This window comes from Geotrypetes seraphini, chromosome 5 (genome assembly GCF_902459505.1).
Source record: "Geotrypetes seraphini chromosome 5, aGeoSer1.1, whole genome shotgun sequence".
In the NCBI taxonomy this organism is placed as follows: Eukaryota; Metazoa; Chordata; class Amphibia; order Gymnophiona; family Dermophiidae; genus Geotrypetes; species Geotrypetes seraphini.
Window position 1 is genome coordinate 141882986 of NC_047088.1, and position 19848 is coordinate 141902833.

Sequence of the window (19848 nt, forward strand, 5' to 3'; positions counted from 1 at the left end):
GCAGTATTATCCTGTAATTTGCACATTTAATTATACTGTTTGCTTATAGAAATGTCTTTGAAGAAGTGGTTCTATTTCATGAGAAATTAGTAGGTACTTTAGTAAAGAAGACTATTAAAAAGAGAATTGTATTAGGTACCCTGTGTACTTCCAGGCTCTATTATATTGTTATAAAATGTTTTCCTTTAGCAGGAATATTTTACGTGCAGCTACAGCAAATTATAATATCTGTCACTAGTGTGTACATTACTACAGATGGTATTTTTACTTAATAAAAATTCACTGTTACTAGATGAATCATTGATTCAAAGTGTTCTAATTCATTTTAGTTAGAAGCACAATTTTGATAAATGGAAATTTATGGAAATATTAACAGTCATAAAGATGGGAAGTGTCAAAATATGCTAAATTGTAGTGTCATTTTAAATAATTTATGATATTTAATGGGATCCACATTGGCCCTAAAGAAGAAACAGCCTTTCCCTTGACACATATCACTACGATTTCTAGGTTACTAAATGACCATGGAATCTGGTGCAGAGACTCAACAGAGTGGAGATGCGGCTGTCACAGAGGCAGAAATTCAACAGATGACGATACAAGCACAGCCACAGATTGCAACTTTAGCACAGGTATAATGTAAATTGGTCTAATGAATTTTCATATGTAGAACATTACCCAGGCCATGAAACATCTGATTGAGAGGGATGGAAGGAGTGACTGACAATATCACTTAATCCATTTTGAAACTGAATTGTGATAAGGTGTTCAGCCATGATGGTTAGTGTCAAATGTGCATTCATTCTCAAATTTCATTTCTGTCATTTTTTTAATTTATTTTCATATCAGTGTTCTAATCAAAGCAATCTGTAGACTTACCTATCAGTGAAGACCATCTGCTCTTTAACTGATAAAATTCCTTTTTCATTTGCTGGGGATTTGGAGAAATGTAACTAATAATATACATACTTGTCTTCACTTAAAATTAACCAAAGGTGCTCTCTTAAGCAGTATAATCCATATAAATACTGTAGTTCATTCATTTTCAGTCATGTTATTAGATTTTTTTTTTTGTTAGTCATATATCTTTCTGTAACCACCATTTATATTTTAAAGTTGATTCTACTTTTTGGTGACAGTAACAAAAATGCCACTCACTCCAGTTTCACACTGTGTATGCATTGTAGAAAAGTCAGAGGCCTATTTACTAATTTATTTTTGCCTATAAAAAAACTTAAGTCTCTTAACTCTGAGTCTTATTTACTAACACTAGGATTCTGCTATATTTCTGTATCATAATAAAATAAAATGATGTGTCTCATCCATAACAAGTAATCTGATTGATATGCCCTCAAGCTGTCTTGTATTTGTTGTATATATAGATAGACAGCTTTACAAAAAGATTAGAAGGTTTTAATTTATAAAGCTTTCATATCTTATTGCTTGCATAACAAGTGTTTTATATTCATTTCTTTTGGTTAAAATACTGATTTGTTTAAAGCGCTTTTTCTGGATTAAAGGACTCTGATCCTAAATAATTGTTTGTGATTTAAACTGGTTATCTAAATTGGAGGCAAGTTCACCTAATTACATCAAAAACAATTACTCAGAATATAGAGTCCTATGCCAATGAATCTGTAGCTTTTAGGAAATGAAAGTTAAATACTGTAACTTCCAATACTTTTAAAAATGTTTCTCTCAACTGCTACTTAAGCTTCACCAGGCTTCTGCTGTCAGATAGTGCCCTCTGGAATTCCCAGTTGATTGACATGGAAGTTCCAGTTTCTAAAAGAGCAGTAACGCCACAGTGGTTTAAATTTTCAAAGGTATGCAATTGTTTTGTCTAGTCCTAAAATTATGCATCTAATGCTAGGATTATAAAAAGTAGAGTAAGCTTTCGAAGGCCATTGGATATTTATTCAAGAACATATACTGCTGGGCCTTAAAAGAAATGTTATGCTCTTAAAGTTTTCAATCTAGGCCTCCAATTCTTTTTCGCATACACACACTTTCATTCTGATTTGGACTCCCAAGATGGTCAGAGGCTGAGTAGTGTTATTGCAGCTTGAAAGGTGCCCAGTAATACTATGTAAAGCCATGGAATAATATGAGCTGTTATACACAATTTCAGATGAATTTTTATACTTTATGTAGTTTAAATTTTCCAAAAGTCACACAGCTCACTAAGTTGGCATTGTTTCTTTCTCCTTTCATATTCAGTGTCTTCTCTGCTTTCATTTTCTCTCTCTTCACATTTCTTTTGCTAGTTTATCTTTTATTGCCTCCTCTTTCTCAGTTTGTTCCTCCCTTTCCATCTGTCTGCCATTGATCCTTGGATCACTATAATAATAATAATAATAATAACAACTTTATTCTTCTATACCGCCACAATCTTGCGACTTCTAGGCGGTTTACATTCAAGAGAGCTGGACATTCAGCGATTTACAATATGTAGAAGGAGTACAGAGTACAGGGACTTGAGAAATTGAAATTACAAAATATATTGTTTGCTAAGAATTTCAGAGCAGACCTGTAAAGAAAAGTCGCAGCTTTCAGAAAAAAGAAAAAAATGAAAATTACAATATACAGTTTGTTTAGAGATTCAAAAAGACAGCAAAAATTACAATATATAGTTTGTTTAGAGATTCGGGGGGGGGGGGGGAGGACATTTTAGAAGAAAGGTCCTGAAATTACAAATGCTGCTCGTTTAGGATTTCAGAGGGCATTTTGAAAAGAGACAGTGTTTGGCGAGGTTCTGTTTAGGTGATTTATCTGTCGAATAAGGTAGTTTTTATGAGTTTTTTAAAAGCTTTGTAGGTCAGTTCAGCTTTATTAATGTAACTGTCTAGCCAATGTTGTTGTTTGTTTGCTTGGTGCATGAAAGTTCTGTCCAGGAAGGTTTTGTATTTGCAATTGGTTATGCTTGAGTGTGTAAAAAGATAGCTGTTTCTGGTTTGTCTTGTTGGGTTGTAGAATGCAAAGTGTGTTTGCAGATACGTAGGAGCTAGTCCCCAAGCTAGCTTGAAACATATGCAGGAGAATTTGAATATTATTCTTGCCTCGACTGTCAGCCAGTGCAGTAGTTTGTAGTAGGGGGTGACATGGTCATTCTTTTTTAATCCAGATATCAAGCGGACCGCTGAGTTCTGAATGATTCTAAGATTCCTCATTGTCTTTTGGGGTATACCCATATAAACGATATTACAATAGTCCAGAGTAGAAAGTACTAGTGATTGCACTAGTAATCTAAACGATAGTGGGTCAAAGTATTTTTTGATGGTCTTTAATCTCCATAACATCGTGAAACATTTTTTTGCCACTTTATTCGTGTGTTCAATCATTGTGAGGTGTGTCCAATGTGACTCCCAATATTTTTATTGTGTTAGTAATTGGGTAATCATGGTCTTTTATATGTAACGTTGAATTGGTAATTTTATCCGTTGGGCTTGCAAGGAAGATTTTTGTTTTTTCTGTGTTAAGTTTCAGTTTGAAGTTGCTTGTCCAATGTTCTATTTCGGTCAGAATATGAGTAATGTATTTTGAGGTTTCGTTTGTTATGCTGTTCACTGGGATTAAAATGGAGATGTCGTCTGCATATATGTAGTAGATTAGGTTTAGTTTTTGCAGTAGGTGCCCTAGAGATGATATGTAAATGTTGAATAGAGTAGGTGAAAGTGGTGAACCCTGTGGTACTCCCGAGGGGTTTCTCCAGGAGTTTGAATATGTCCCATCACTACCCACTCGGTATGATCTCTTTGTTAGGAAGCCCTGTATCCAGTTCTTAGGTTTTCCCATGATTCCTATTGCATCTAGGCAATATGTCATTATTGCGTGATCAACTAAATCGAATGCACTGCTGAAGTCCAGCTGTAGAATTAGAGCACTTGTTCCTTTGCTGAATAAGCCGTATAGGTGATTTAGGATCGAGGCTATGACTGTCTCAGTGCTAAAGCCTTTCCTGAATCCTGATTGGTATTCGTTTAGTATGTCGAATTTGTCAAGATATTTCACTAGCTCCACGTTGACCATATTGTCATTACCTTTATAGAATCTTCCATTTCTCTCCCTCTCTTCTCAATAAGTTTTATATCTCTTGGCTCAAACTTTCCACACCAGTTACCTCATACTGGTTCTCCACTCTCTTCTCTCCTAATTCCACTTCTAGTCTTCTTACTTTCACTTCCTCTCTATCTTATTATTTACTTTTCTCCTCTTCATTTTTAATTTCTTGTTATCCCTTTGTTTCTTTTGTATTCCTCCAGATCTTTTCTTTCTTCCCTGCTTGTCTCATTCATCAGTTTCTCTTTTTTGTGTGACTTCATTTTTTGGCCTCCATTGGTATCCTATTCTCCATATTTTCTCCTCCTCACCTCATTCATAACATCTTTCTCTGCTTCTCTTTGGAATGAAAATCACTCCAGCCCTGCAGCTGGGTGTAGTCAGCTGGCAGAGTTCCATGCTACCAGACCTTTCAGTCAGCCCAATGGAAGAGCTGAACAGTGTTATTCCTTGCTGCTCAGCTAGATGTCTGGACATCTTAATGTGCTTCCTGCAATTTTTGGTTTGATTAAATGTTGCCTGACTGCAGCTTCCACTGTTGGTATTGGCTTGTGCCCAAGTTTCCCATACATTCCAGATTTAATATTAAGCTCTATGATTGCTGCTATTTACTGCTGCCCTTGCTACCACCACCCATGCTAGTGAAAGGTTTCCTCATTTAGACATTTGAGATGTTAGAGGTATAACTAGATAATTTTCAAAGTGTTAGATGCTTATATATTGAGTATCCACTTGTGTAAATGTTTGTATTCCCAGACATTTAACCATCAGACCTTTTAAGAATCAGAGCCATTATTAGGTAGTTCTACAGAAACAGATGTACTCAAATGTGAAGGGTTTGTCATATTTAACCAATACATGATAACATAAAATATTGCAGATCCTAGTCGTAAAAATGTGTCTTAGTCATAGAAATATGATAGAAAATGACAGTAGTGAAAACAGTTCCTAATTGCAGCTATTTTTGGATACATTAGTGTATGTCATACAAGAAGATTGGGTCTGAAACCTCATTGTCATAAGCATTGTTTCTAACGCGGGGAGCCGCACTGAATGGCTTGCGCTGCTCCCGACGCTCATAGAGTTCCTATGAGCATCGGGAGCAGCACGGGCCATTCAGCGCAGCGCTCTGCACTAAAAACTGCTAGTGCAGTTTAATAGAAGAGGGGGATAGTGTCACAGAACAATATTTATTGTAGTCTATTTATGTATAAATGATTATATATAAAATTCCTAGCAATATAGTTTAGAAGTCTAAAATAAATTATTTTCTAATTGGGGAATAAAAAGCAGCCACCATAGAAGTCAATATTATAGTAAGTTGGTAAATGACAGAAGAAAAATACAGATTGGCCCATCTATTCTGCCCCTTTTGAGAGTTTTCCATCTTGGTTTAATAAGTGTACAATGTCAGATCCTGTCCCCTTGCCCTTCATGCTGCCTTTAAAAAAAAAAAAACCCTCATCCCCAGCTGTTTTTCTTACAGTGCTATCCTAAACATGCTCAGGTTTTATTAATATATACTGGCCTTCACAACATCAACTAGTGGGCCATTTTATGCTTTCCTTGTAGAGTCATACAAGACCAATACTTGAGCTAAAACAAGATATTCCTTCCCATGTGTTAGTAACAAGGTTCTAACAGTGCATACAGCCATCAAACCAGTAAGGCTATTATTGTCTATAATATGTAGCCTTGATTGAAATAAGAACATAAGAATAGCCTTACTGGGTCAGACCAGTGGTCCATCTAGCCCCGTATACCGTCTTCATGGTAGCCAATCCAGGTCACCAGCCTATAACATTTTTCTTAGTGTCATAACTTTGCTCTGTGCAGATTGCTGCAATGCCTCTGATGCAATCATAACCACCACTCTTTGCAGGATACCCCTATTGGCTATCCACAGTGACAGTGTCATTGGCTCATACTACTGTTGTCCCTTCACCTTTTGATAGTATTAATTCTCTCTTTCTATCATTCCTTTTTAAGTCATTTCTATTATAGTTTTCACCACCTGTTCCAAGAGACCATTCCAGTTGTTGACCATTCTTTCCATGAAATATTAATTGTCATTACTCTTTGTCTGCATCCTCAGTTTCATGAATCCTACTTTGACAACTTTTCTTTGTATCAAAAAAAGTTTTATAAATACGTTAATACCTTTCAGTTGTTAAGTGTCTTTATCATGTTTCCCCCTTTCCTCTTACTGTAAACCATGGATTCAATATTTTTTAAAAATTGTTAAATTTTAGTTATTGTCCCAATTTGCAATGAAGAGTCAGGATTTTAGGAACTTTAGAAACATAGTATTTTGACCACATTCTTTAGGTATATAATTATTCTAATAAACTGACTATGTATAACGTTGTCCTGATAACAAATAGTTCTAAAACCTTTAAAAAAGTAGAATTACTTTAGATGAAAACAGCTTTGTCAGTTTTAATATTCCTTATGTTCTCCCACTAGTTAGAAAAATACTGTGCAATATCCTTCAAATCCAGAAATCATTCTGTAGTGGTGGCAAAGTCACAGTTGCAGGTTGGACATTAAAGCATAAGAGCTCAAGCAGTTTAGAATGTTTGATTACAGGTTTTGGTGGTTCTACTGCTATAAAAACATTACAAGCAGGGTAGTCTTTATTTAACTGAAGTTGACATGACTGTGTTCCTCCCTTAATGATATATTCCCTTCATTTCCATTCATGACTATTTCACAGGCTGTTCAGCGTCTACTTTACATATTTCATTTCTTCTGTTATTGCCATTATCATATTAAAAACATGAATCAAATGAAATGTATGTGTTTTTATGAAGGTATTAATTGAACAAATATTTTTAAGATAGAAGTAATTAGTTTACTGTGTTAGTTGACCAATACTTGGTGCTGTATTCCTTTGTAGCATATTATTTAAAATTGCTACATTAAAGGAAAAATTATATTTAATGCTTCATATATTGTAGACCACGTTCATGGGTTTACATAATGCTATGTACATGTAACTTGACTGTTGACTTCTCAGTTTGAACAACTAACTGATGTAGTCCCTTGGAGGTAAGATTAAATACAGAGCTCCAAAGGAAATAGAAGTAATCTGATAATCCCAAAGATATTTATGAAAGACTATAACAAATGAAATATTTCTTTATTTTGCAATAAGTATTCCTAATAAAACTATTTATTACCAGTTCATGACTGTAGATATATGGTTTTCTACCCACATATTAGTTAAAGGGAGGAAACAATGAAATGGCAACAAAGAAAACAAAAGATGAATCAAAATAATTTGGTCAAATAATTTAATGAAACTCAAAAATAGTTAACATCATAAAATAAAACTCAAACTGGCTATGGTTTGCTTATAGGCTGTATCAGGGGTTGATAAGGAACATAAATAAAGAACTGAATACATGTTGTAATGAATAGTGCCTCTTAACTTTCTTATGCTCTTTGTTGTGTTGCCCGAGACAATCATGGCATGGTTAATCATAGGTCTTTGAGAAAGAAGTTCCTGTTTCTGCACTTTGCTCCCAGCTGTGCAGGGAACATTGCATACATTCAGTAGTTGTACATATGTTCATCATGAACTCCTGACACAGCCTACAGGTGAACTATAGCAATGTTACATTTTATTTTATGATTTTACTTTTTTTTTTTAGTGTCATTAAATTATTTATTTGACCAGATTATTTTGGTTCCTTTTTTATTTTCTTCAGTGCTGTTTGCTTGTTTCCTTTTGGCAAGATACAGCACCAGCCTTTCATAAAGCTAACATAAATGAGTGATTTAATGGCAGTAAAGTGATGCTTTGGACTGCTTTGTACTTGGCAAATCTTACGTAGTTTAAAAATTATTTTAGATAATATAATTTATTCAAGATTGAATTGTTGGCAGTTGTTAGTGTTAGATTAACTGATTTGATCTATCAGAAGTTAGTTGAATTTAGGAATATTCCTTCTTGATCCTAGTTGATGGTGTTCCCCCTACCTTCCATACATTTTTATAAAAATATGTATTTTTCTTTTGAATAGGTTTCAATGGCAGCTGCTCATGCAACATCATCTGCCCCTACAGTGACCTTAGTCCAGCTTCCAAATGGACAGACAGTTCAAGTACACGGAGTTATTCAAGCTGCGCAACCATCGGTTATTCAGTCTCCACAAGTCCAGACAGTCCAAGTACGTATCTAAATCCTGACACTTGCTATAATATTACTGTCACTAATCATATTGATCTTTTAATGCATTGAAATATTAATGCACAGATGCTCAGTATTAGAAGTTATCTATCCAGTATTCAGCTGGTGGTGGTCAGTGGTTTTTAAACTCTGATTGTTGCCAGCCAAACTTGATCTGGATATTCGTGCATAGAATATCCAGGCTTCATGGGGCATGTTTTGATAATCATTTGGGACCCATCTAAGGGGGTGACCAATTTCCAGTCCCAGTTACATGCACCTCATTATCCCCTCCGAAAGTATTCCCACGCCTGTAGTCACATGCCTTTTCCTACTCTCCCCCCCCCCCCCCCCCCAAGGCATACTTTTATATTCCCTAGTGGTAGTCTGGACAGGAGCGATCCCCCAGTTGTTCCCCCATGCCGGCTCCAGCATCAAAATGGCTGCCATAACCTCTAGATGCAACCATTTTGAGCCTGGAGCTGCATGGGCAGGAATGACTAGGCATCACCTTCTACTCAAAAGACTATTAGACCACCAGGAACTGGGGGAAGGAGGGGAGGCTCTACAGTGGGGTTTACAGCACTTCTGAAGAGATTCCTAAGAAAATAAAAAAGCCATGGGATAGGAGGAAATGTATTGTTGTGAATTAGGAATTAGTTACTGGACAGAAAACAGGGTAGAGTTAAATGGACATTTTTCTCAATGAAGGACTTTGACATGCAGCTCCTGATTGGTGAGGCCCGACTTTAGTACAGGAAGAGGTAGTCGGAGCATACCGCGAGTGATTTCCTTCACTCGCCGGCATTCCGGCTGCCCTCTCCTGTCTCCCCCACTAAAAACCATATTCGTAGTTTTTTAACATTCGCTGGGGTTCGTGAATATCGGGGGAGTATTGTATAAAAAAAAATTTATCAGAATAACAAGTTGAGGTGATTAAAGTTGCAGTTACAAAAAATAAACCAAATTGTTGAAACACACGTGGACTGTGAAAATTTGCAGGAAGATCTTAGGAAATTGGAAGACTGGACATCCATATAGCAAATAAAATTTAATGTGAACAAATGCAAAGTGATGCACATAGGGAAAATAATCCAAATCATAGTTACCATATGCTAGGGTCCACCTTTAGGGGTCAGTATCCAAGAAAAAGGTGTCTGTAGAAAATACACTGAATTCCAGTGCAATAGGGATGGTATGCTGAACTGTAGGGTTGTCCATCTATGCTCATGAGCATACTACAGAAAATGTCAGTCACAGCTTTTCAGCTCCTCCACAGTCTCTGCTGCCCCTTTCAGTTGTTCTTTATGCAGGCAAGCATTAATGTGTCTTACTGCTCTGCTCCACTTGTTTCTTTATTGTTTTGTTGTATCTTTTTCAGTTTTTCACTTTATTCTAGTTTTTTAATGCATCTTCAAGGACTGCTGTGCCTGCTTGGAGGGAAGCAGACATTTAGTCTGCAGTTGGTAGGTGTATCCGGCAGGGACCTGTACAGCCAGCCTGCTGAAGATTTATGGAACTCGAGGTTCCAGGTTCTCAGCACTTGCTTGCTTCCTTCACTTGGTCAGGAGCTTGAGCACAGGTTGTTAGGCATCAATAGCACTCATGGTGCTGGTTGCAGCTTTGTCTCCCCCTCCTTTTTTCCAGCATTGGTCATGGCCTTGGGGGGGGGGGGTTGATCATTAGTCTGACTATGGTCCAACTGGCACTCAAAGATCTCAGTGTGACAGATGACCGGCAGTTTGAAGCAGAGAACCCCTCCAAATCCTGCTACACTTTCAAGGAGTTGAAGCAGGCTGCAGCACCATTTCCCCAGAACATGGTCTTTGTGTCCAGGCTGTGACAGCCTCTGCAGAAAATTAGGAGGGGGGGATGGAGGATCCTAAAAACTGTGTTTTGATTATTTCTGCAGTTAGATCCTTGGACCCCCTCCCCTAAAATCCTATTTTTTGAAGTTTTTGGTCAGCCCTGAAGCGTTCTTGAGCAGTAAGTTCTTCAACTTCTTTAATACACCTCATTTTGCCTCAAAACTGATAGGGATGGAGACCTCAGACCGTAATACCCCATATCATGCTGAAGAGTGCCCTTGCGCCACATGTCATGTGGCACAGGAGGGAGGAGTAGGAGCTTTGATCTTAGCCCCTCCACAGGCCTCTAGGGATGTAGAAAGGCAAATGGTCTCGTCAGTGGGGATGAAACACCTTTTGGAGACCCGGGAGAGTGGTCCTGTGCATTGTAAAGGCTTAGAGGCTTTGCAGCCCAAAAAAAGGTGTTTGCTCTACTGTTAAGGAGCAAAGAGAATTTCTCTCTCAGGCCTTTACTCCATTAATCTCCTATTGCAAGTTTATGAGCAAGGCAGAACTTTGCAAACAGACCAGCACGCAGGCCCCTCAGAGCAATTCTTCCCTGAGTGGAGCCTATCCTGGACTCTGATGGTCCATCAGACAGAGATTCGGAGGATGGGTGGAGGGTCAGATTTAATCCTTTTATTATCCCAAAATGAGGATGTCCCTGATGGGAGAATCAGCCTCCCATCTGGAGGACCAGGAGGAGGTCTCAGCCATTGACCAGGGAAAGCATTTATGGTCAGTTTAGACCTGTTGACAAAGCCACAGCCTACTGCGTGGCATTACCTTCAGGTCCTTGAGTCAATGGTAGCCACAATAGAGGTGGTGTCCATGGCGCACCATAGTGGAAATAGTACTCAGGGTGCTGGAAGACCTGGTCTGGATTGTCAACTTTGGGAGTTCTGTTCGATGTGGTGGGCCGTGTTTACCGAGGCACGCAGACAGAAGAGGTGTGCACAGATTTCAGAGCTATTGAAAAAGGCGGCATCTTTTGCGTGGGACTATCTGCAGGTTCTGGGCTCCATGGTGGCCATGCTGGAGGTGGTCCCTTGGGCAAGGGCGCTTATGCATCCTCTTCAATAGGCCTTGCTCTCTCTCTGGGCGCCCCACTGTGATGTCCTAGAGATGAAACTGCCGTGGACTTTGGAGGCCAGAGCAAGCATGACCTGGTGGCTTCACCCTCAGTTGCTCTGTCAGGGTGTTCATTGCACATTGCCTCCTGGATTGTGGTCACCATGGATGCCAGCCTTCAGAGCTGGGGGGCTCACTGTGATCATCATCTCCTTCAGGGCTGCTGGACTTGGTTGCAGAGGAAGTGGTCCATCAACCGGCTGGAGCTCTGGGTCATTCGTCTGGCTCTGAAAGAGCTGCAGCAGACTCTGGAGGGGCAGGCTGTCCGGATCTTCTCTGACAATGCGACAGCGGTGACCTATGTCTATAACAAGTACGTTAGTTGTGCCCCTTTTTAATTTTTAACTGTTAAAGGCGTAGAATTATGATTAGCGTTTCATCAAATTTTAATAAACTTGAAACGTGAACTCAGGGAGGAACCAAGAGCTCTCCCTTGGCTCAGGAGGCCCGTCTTCTGTTCCTTTGGCAGAACATCATCTTCTGGCACTGATGGCGGCACATGTGGCCAGAGTGGACAGTGTTTAGGTGGACTTCCTCAGCTGTCGGACTCTAGATCCCAGGGAGTGGGCCCTGTCACTTCAGGCGTTTCGAGCAATTGTAAGGTGCTGGGGGCAGCCCCGCATCAACCTCATGGCCACAGCACAGAACAAGAAAGTACCACACTTCTTTAGCCGCAGATCAGAGCCCAGAAGTGAGCTATCGTACAACTGTGGCCTCAGTGGCGTACCAAGGAGGGGGGCGGTCCGCCACAGGTGCACAGCTTGGGGGGGTGCACAGCCGGCCAGGTCCAGGTTTTGCTGCCCTTCCTTTCCCCTGGCCACGCCGCTACGATCCTATGTCCCCCGCTGACAAGAAGTCTTTCCGACGTCAATTCTGACGTCGGAAAGGACGTTCCGGGTCAACCAGGCAGTGATTGGCTGGCCCGGAATGCCCTCTCCGATGTCAGAATTGACGTCGGAAAGACTTCTTGTCGGCGGGGGGATTGTAGAGCGCGGGCTGTGGGAAAGGAAGGGGAGAGGCGCTTTTTTTTCCCGCGGCAGGGAGGGCAGGATGTAGGCAGGCAAGCTGGCTGGTTTTAGCGAGGGAGGGAGATAGGTAGACAGGCAGGCTGGCCAAACTCTGGAAGGTAGTGGGGGGCACATAAGGAGGCACTATGGACACAGGACGGAGGCACTGGGGGCACTATGGACACAGGACGGAGGCACTAAGGACATGAGAAGGAAGCACTGGAGGCACTACGGACACGGGACGGAGGCACTAAGGACATGAGAAGGAGGCACTGGGGGCACTAAGGACACGGGAAGGGGCACTGGGGCATTATGGACAAAGGAAGGAGGCACTGGGAGCACTACACCATACATTCAATGAATGTATGCACTGAAAATGAGCTTGCACTTCGCAGTAGAAAGGTGTTATAAAACTGAATAGCTCGAGCCCCACCGGAGCTCAGAAATTAAGCAGCCATACTTCTCGATGACATCACTTCCTCCTCAGGGTGCATCTTATGGTGAGGTGCGTCTTATGGAGCGAAAAATATTATTGGATATATATATAATCAAATAAATAGCAGCAATATTCTGCACATCCTACTGCCGGCTATATGGCAAGTTACACATCATTAGTTATAGTTACTAATCCTTCTCTTGATTATAAATTCTAACAGCTATGTAGGCTAAAAAAATTAATTCTTATTCTAATATGTAATAACATTTTACTGGAAACATCAACAAAAATACTCCTCCCAGGGCTAGGATTCTTGGTCTTAAGGCCAAGAATTTTTTCTTTCGCCTCTGAGATATGTCAGGAAAAATACGAACATTATAGCCTAAAAATTGATCATTCATATGACGGAAATACAAACGAAGTAGTCAAACCTCGGTTTGCAAGTAATGTGGTATGCGAGTGTTTTGCAAGACGAGCAAAACATTTTTGCAAATCATGACTCGGAAACTGAGCATTGACTCGATTTGCGAGTCCCCCCACCCGCGAACTGGCATCGCCCCCCTTCTGGCTCCCGCCTCTCTCCGAGATTCTCGGAGAGAACGAGAGCCAGAAGGCCTTGAGTATGTACAGATGCTCAAGGCCCAGTCCAGCAAGCAGCACGATCTTCGGGCACCAGCACCTCCTGTGGGTTGGTGCTGCGTGCCAGCGCCAGATGGGGTAAGGCTTCAGTTTGGGCGAGCGGGGGATGCCGGTTCGCGGGGGGGGGTGGGGTGGATGTGGAAGCGCACCAGTGGCCTTGGGGGTGGGGGGGTCTTTTGGGGATGGGTGGGGTGGAGCAGCGCTGGTGGCCACGGGGGGGTGGAGGTGAAACCAAGTGAGTTTCCCTTATTTCCTATAGGGAATTTGGTTTACGAGTATGCTTCTGGAACGAATTATGCTTGTAAACCAAGGTTCCACTGTATATTTATTTATTTATTCATTCATTCATTCAATTTTCTATACCTTTCTCCCAGGGGAGCTCAGAACGGTTTACATGCATTAATTCAGGTTCTCAAGCAATATATATTCTCTATCACTTTCCAAAACAAGAGTTATCAGCAAGGTTGTTCTATCTGTTATAATCTCCAATGAATGCTTCAGAAAAATTGACAAGTTCATATCTACAACTTTGGATCTCATTAGGAATAGATGCCCCTAAGGGTTTCTTTATATAAAGGTAATTTGCTCGTACAACTGGGGGGTAAATTTTCTGTTGGAATAGCTAATATTTCCTTGCCATCTCAATAGGTGAAATCAGAGGACACTTTGGAAATTCAGAACTCTCAGATTATTTTTCATTAATTGATTTTCAAAACTCTCCATTTTTCTTGCCATAAAAGTTCTTTCTTTCACCATTTCCGATTCTAACGCTTTCATTTCACTGAGCTTTTCTTCATGTTTCTTTTTAAACTTGTATTTTTTTACATTCATGGTTCCTCTCAGAGGCTTGTTAATGTTTTAATTACATTCTAATTCATTCATTGATTGTATTAAATCCATCTGAGCAGATCAGACACCTGGATTCAGGGAGTTCCCCGTACCCCTCCTTCTCCTGTCTTCTTCTATAGGGTTGTCGCTGGCTTTGGTACAAAGTGAAGAGGGCAGCAGAGACAATCAAGAAGGAGGAGGAACTGAAAAGCTATGATTAAATCTTTTGCAGTATGCTAATGAGCATAGATGAATAACCCTACAATTCAGCATACCATCCCTATCTACTGGAAAAGACATTATCAAGGTAAGAACCTAATCTCTTTCTAGTGCAACAGGCGTGCCATTCTGGACGGACGGGTAATATCCCCAGTACTCGTGAGCCATGCAGAAGAAATCCATTCCAGCTTTTGAATCCCTACTCCTTTACTGAGGGCTCTGCTGCCCCCTTCAGTTTTTTTAATTCTGCAAGCTGGAAGGAGTCTCTGATCTGATCTGATCTGCTTCTTTCTTTTTTTGTGTGTGTTTTCATGGTGGTTTTGCTTCATTTCAGTGCTAAGAGCACCCATAGTCAAGGGTAGAGGTTTGCCTGAGTGGAAGAGAAGCAGACTGCAGTCTGCAGCTGACAAGCCAATCTCTTGTGGTACCTGTTGGCTAGCCTTTTTGGAGCTTGGGGTCTGTACCTTATAGCATTGTTTGCCTACTGCTTTGCAGGAGCTTCAACGCAGGCTGTTAGGCATCCATAGGGGGCTCAGCAGGGTCTTACAGTGTGCCGACTGTGTTTCGCCATCCCCTTTTCACGTCTGCAGGGGTTGGAGGCTGCGTCAGACTGGCAGCTCAAAGATAGTGCTGGAAGGATGTTCTGTTTTGAGGCAGTGATTTCTTCTCACAGAGGCAGGCTGCAGCACATTGCCAGCACAGGTCACAGTGAGTAAGGCTGTTACAGCCTATGAGGAAAATCGGGAGGGGGGGGAGATATCTGTAAATCTTGTTTTGAACATTTCTGTCTGTCCCTTTAGGTTCCACCACCTCTAAAATCCTAAACTCGCTAGCTTTTTTCTTTTTGATTCAGTATCTTTGAGCCTTTTTTGGCACCAAAACACTGCCATGGGGGCCATCATGGATTTCCTGAATTTTTTTTTTTTTTAAATTAAAGTTCTCAAAGCTTCAGATCGCCTCAAAACTGTCAGGGCTGGAGTCCTCTGTCTCTTTTAATCCTAATTCATGCCAGGTTTGTGCTGGATGGGCTCCCGAAGAGCGCCCTTACGCCACATGCCATGCAACAAGTAATGGGGGGGAGGTGGTAGCGGTCAGCTTAGCCTTTCCCTTTCCTCTCTAAGGTTCAGGAATGGACGGGAAACCTGTTAGTTGGGGCTAAATTTTTTTGGGAATCCTGGAATGGCAGTTGTCCTAAATGCAGGGGTGCGAAGCCTTAGTGATGCAAGCTGGAGTCCTCTGTAGAAGACTCTACGCTGCCTAGTATGGAATTTTCTCCAACATTTAATTTGATGTGGAGAACCTTTCAGGACAGCCAAACTTCCAAAGGGAAATCTGGCAGCACACGTGAAGACGCACAAGGGAGCGGGGACTCCCAGGGTGCATCTTCCTCACTGGCTGAGGCTAGCCAAGATCTAGGGGGCTTTTACAAGGGAGGTTCAGTGGATGAAGGGTCTCTTATTATGTCCTTACTGTCTCACATGCCCTCCTTGTCAGGAGATGCAGGGTCATAGACGGGTATGTGTATGTTAGATCTAGTGGTAGCCCTTGATCAAAGGGATGATCCCATGGTCCTCCGTATGTTCAAAACCTTGGCTCTGTTGGATCTTATTACTGATTCTCTGTGGGAGTTAAACTTGGACTCCTAGCATGTCTCCTCTGCTCCTTGCTCTATAATTAGTTGAGTGAGAGACCAGTCATCTTCGTTTCCCTGGCATCCTGATATTAATGTGTTGGTCATGAAGCATTAGGATGCTCCTGAAAGGGTCCCTTAAAGTAACCAGGACAATGGCTCGGCTGTATCCAATAGTGCAGGAATGTATTCCTTGCTAGCGCAGGTTATCAAACACACATCCCTGCCTAGTGAGGGAGGCATGGTATTTAAAGATATGTAGGATCGCAGAGTTGATATGATTCTCAAGACAATTTGAGGCCTTGGCCTTAGGAATCACAGCGACCACAGCAGCTTCTTTTGTGATACGCATCTGTCATACCAGGTTGCAGTGTCATGAGCTGGCAGGTGGCATACCTTTGCCCCATCTCCTATTGGCAGAGGTGGATTAAGTGGTGGATGCTAGTTACAACATCATGAGTCCTCAATAATGTTTCTGCTTATTCAATCTCAACCTGCAGAATGCTCTGGATCAGGCAATGGGCTGCTCGTTCCACCTGCTAGGCTACTCTCTTTTTATTATTATTTATGCTCGTAAACCAAGGTTCCACTGTATTTGGATTGGATTTATTGCATTTGATATATTGTTTCAACATAGGTATTAAGTGATTTACAATACTAAATATAAGTTCTCTGGGCCAGGCAAAGCCAGGCCTCCAGTTCTCAGCCTGCTTTAGCCTACAAAAAAATGACAAAATGACGCCAGGTCTGGAGCAGTTTCCCTCAAGATAGGGGGATAGCTCTCAGAATGTGTGCAGGCCTGGGCATAGATATCATCAGATCATTCGGTACTGAAAATCATTGAGCAGTGTCACACCCACGCTCTCTGCGAACACCCTGAGCCGTCGGGTAGTGACATGAAGCTTGTTACTGGCGTGGTCCCTTTAGAATTAGGGTCACCTTTCAAGTTGGTAGTCGTTGGCAAATGCCCAACTAAGCTTATTCTCCAAGGGTTATGGGAAAAAATCACACTTTGTCAGAATGGCCTTGTTGAAAACATAAGCTTTTATTCGGCCACCGGCCGTGGAATTACTGTGCCGCTCCGGGTTTTCCTGGGAGCATGCACCTCATACAAAAACAACAGAAAAAGTTAATTTCACTCTTAGTCACTCAGTAATCAACTCTGGACTGGGTTGGTAAATCACATACAGTCATTAATATTCCATGAGGCTAGGAGGTGAAACAGCACCAATAACTTTTTCCTGTAGCTTTGACAGAAGAGGCATTCCTGTTTATGATTGAGAAATATTAGAAACATAGAAACATAGAAAGGTGACGGCAGAAAAGGGCTACAGCCCATCAAGTCTGCCCACTCTACTGACCCACCCCATTAACTCTGAGTGCTGCTCGACCCACGTAGGGATCCCACGTGGATGTCCCATTTATTCTTAAAGTCGAGCACGCTTGTGGCCTTGATTACCTGCGTCGGAAGTTTGTTCCAGTGATCTACCACTCTTTCTGTGAAGAAATACTTCCTGATGTCACCACTAAATTTCCCTCCCCTGAGTTTGAGCAGGTGCCCCCTTGTGACCGAGGGTCCCTTGGGAAGGAATACAGTGGTGCCTCGCATAATGAACGCCTCGCACAACGAACGCTGCACACAACGAACTTCATGTCTTGATTCACACAACGAACTTCGTTTCACACAACGAACTTCACACAACGAACTTCGTTTCACACAACGAACTTCGTTTCACACAACGAAGTTGCCCGAGCTGCCGATGTATTGCATCCTTCCGCGCAGGCACTGCAGGCAGTCGTTAGTCACTGCGCTTAACTGCCCTCTCTCACTGTATACAGTCGTCCTTTTAAGATAAACTCAATATTTTTTATATATCATGGCTTCTAAAAAAAGCAGGAAGGTGATTTCTGTTGAAATGAAACGGGAAATAATTAGAAGGAGTGAATGTGGGGTAAAACAGTGTGACCTCGTCAAAGAGTTTGGCCTCAGCAAGACCACCATTTTCACCATTTTGACAAATTTATCTTTTTTTTATGTCATCTTAGCATATTTTATGCTGCAGAACGAATTATTTTTTTTAACATGTATTGTTATGGGAAAACGCGTTTCACATAACGAACTTTTCGCATAACAAACTTGCTCCTGGAACGAATTAAGTTCGTTGTGTGAGGCACCACTGTATATCGTTTTCTACCTCGACACGACCTGTGACGTACTTAAAAGTCTCAATCATGTCACCCCTTTCCCTGCGCTCCTCTAGAGAGTACAGCTGCAATTTGCCCAGTCTTTCCTCGTATGAGAGACCCTTGAGTCCAGAGACCTTCCTAGTGGCCATTCGCTGGACCGACTCAGCTCGAAGCACATCTTTACGGTAATGTGGCCTCCAGAATTGCACACAGTACTCTAGATGAGGTCTCACCATGGTTCTATACAGTGGCATTATGACTTCAGGTTTGCGGCTGACGAAGCTTCTATTGATACATCCCATCATTTGCCTCGCCTTGGATGAGGCCTTCTCCACTTGTTTGGCAGCCTTCATGTCTGCACTGATGATCACTCCCAAGTCCCGTTCCTCTGAAGTCCTAGCTAGTGTTTCTCCATTCAAGGTGTATGTTCTGCATGGATTTCTGCTGCCGAGATGCATGACCTTACACTTCTTAGCGTTGAAGCCCAGCTGCCATGTCGTGGACCATTTTTCCAACTTAATCAGATCCTGCGTCATACCATCCGTGGGATTGCTTCCACCCACTATATTACACAGTTTGGCGGCGTCGGCGAACAGCGCTACTTTACCCTGAAGCCCTCAGGGTGGTCAAGTCCCTTATGAATATGTTAAAAAGGGATGGTCCCAGGACTGAGTCCTGCGGCACTCCGCTAGTCACCACCGATGTCTCAGAGAGGGTGCCATTGACCACCACTTTCTGAAGTCTTCCACTCAGCCAATCGTTGACCCACGCCGTTAGTTTCTCACCTAACCCCATCGATTTCATCTTGTTTAATAGTCTACGGTGTGGGACACTGTCAAAAGCTTTACTGAAATCCAAGTATACTATGTCCAGAGACTCTCCCAAGTCCAGCTTTCCTGTCACCCAATCAAAGAAGCTGATGAGATTGGACTGGCATGACCTGCCCCTAGTGAATCCATGTTGACAGGGATCCCTCAGATTCCCCTCATCCAATATCGTGTCTAATTTCCCTTTAAGTAGAATTTCCATGAGTTTACACACTATTGATGTGAGACTTACTGGTCTGTAATTTGCAGCCTCCGCTCTGCAACCCTTTTTGTGCAGAGGAACCACGTTGGCAGTTTTCCAGTCCAGGGGGACTCTCCCCGTACTTAGGGAGAGATTGAAGAATATTGCTAATGGTTCCGCCAAAACATCGCATAGCTCTCTGAGCACTCTTGGGTGCAGATTGTCCGGTCCCATGGCTTTGTTCACCTTGAGTCTTGACAGTTCTTTGTAAACATCAGCTGGTGTGAACTCAAACTTCTGAAATGGGTCTTCCATGCTTTGCTTTGCTGCTAGCCGAGGCCCGTGCCCTGGTGCTTCGCAGGTAAAGACTGAACAGAAGTAATCATTCAGTAGTTTGGCTTTATCGGAGTCTGTTTCTACATAATTCCCATCTGGTGTTCTAAGGCGTACTATCCCGTTTGCGTTCTTTTTCCTGTCGCTAATGTATCTGAAGAAGGATTTGTCCCCTTTCTTGATGTTCTTTGCTAGAGTTTCTTCCATACGAATTTTGGCCTCCCTGACTGCTGTTTTGACCGCTGCAGACTTTTTCCTGTATTCAATGTTTGCTTCTTTTTCCCCCGTGCGTTTGTATGAGAGAAATGCTCTTTTCTTCTCCTTGACGAGGCACGATACCTCATCTGTGA

General features: G+C 41.8%; 1 protein-coding gene across 2 annotated transcripts in view; it reads left to right on the forward strand.

Annotated features, from left to right (window-relative positions):
• Positions 1–19848, forward strand: part of CREB1 (cAMP responsive element binding protein 1) — a 244865-nt gene that overhangs the window by 62397 nt on the left and 162620 nt on the right. Inside the window, exons 2-3 of one of the 2 annotated variants that reach the window (XM_033945846.1) lie at positions 511–632; positions 8088–8234. In XM_033945846.1, coding sequence (XP_033801737.1) covers positions 519–632; positions 8088–8234 — 261 coding nt within the window. In that variant the 5' untranslated portion in view covers positions 511–518. The remainder of the gene's footprint in view (positions 1–510; positions 633–8087; positions 8235–19848) is intronic. The other variant, XM_033945847.1, reaches the window with a different exon arrangement.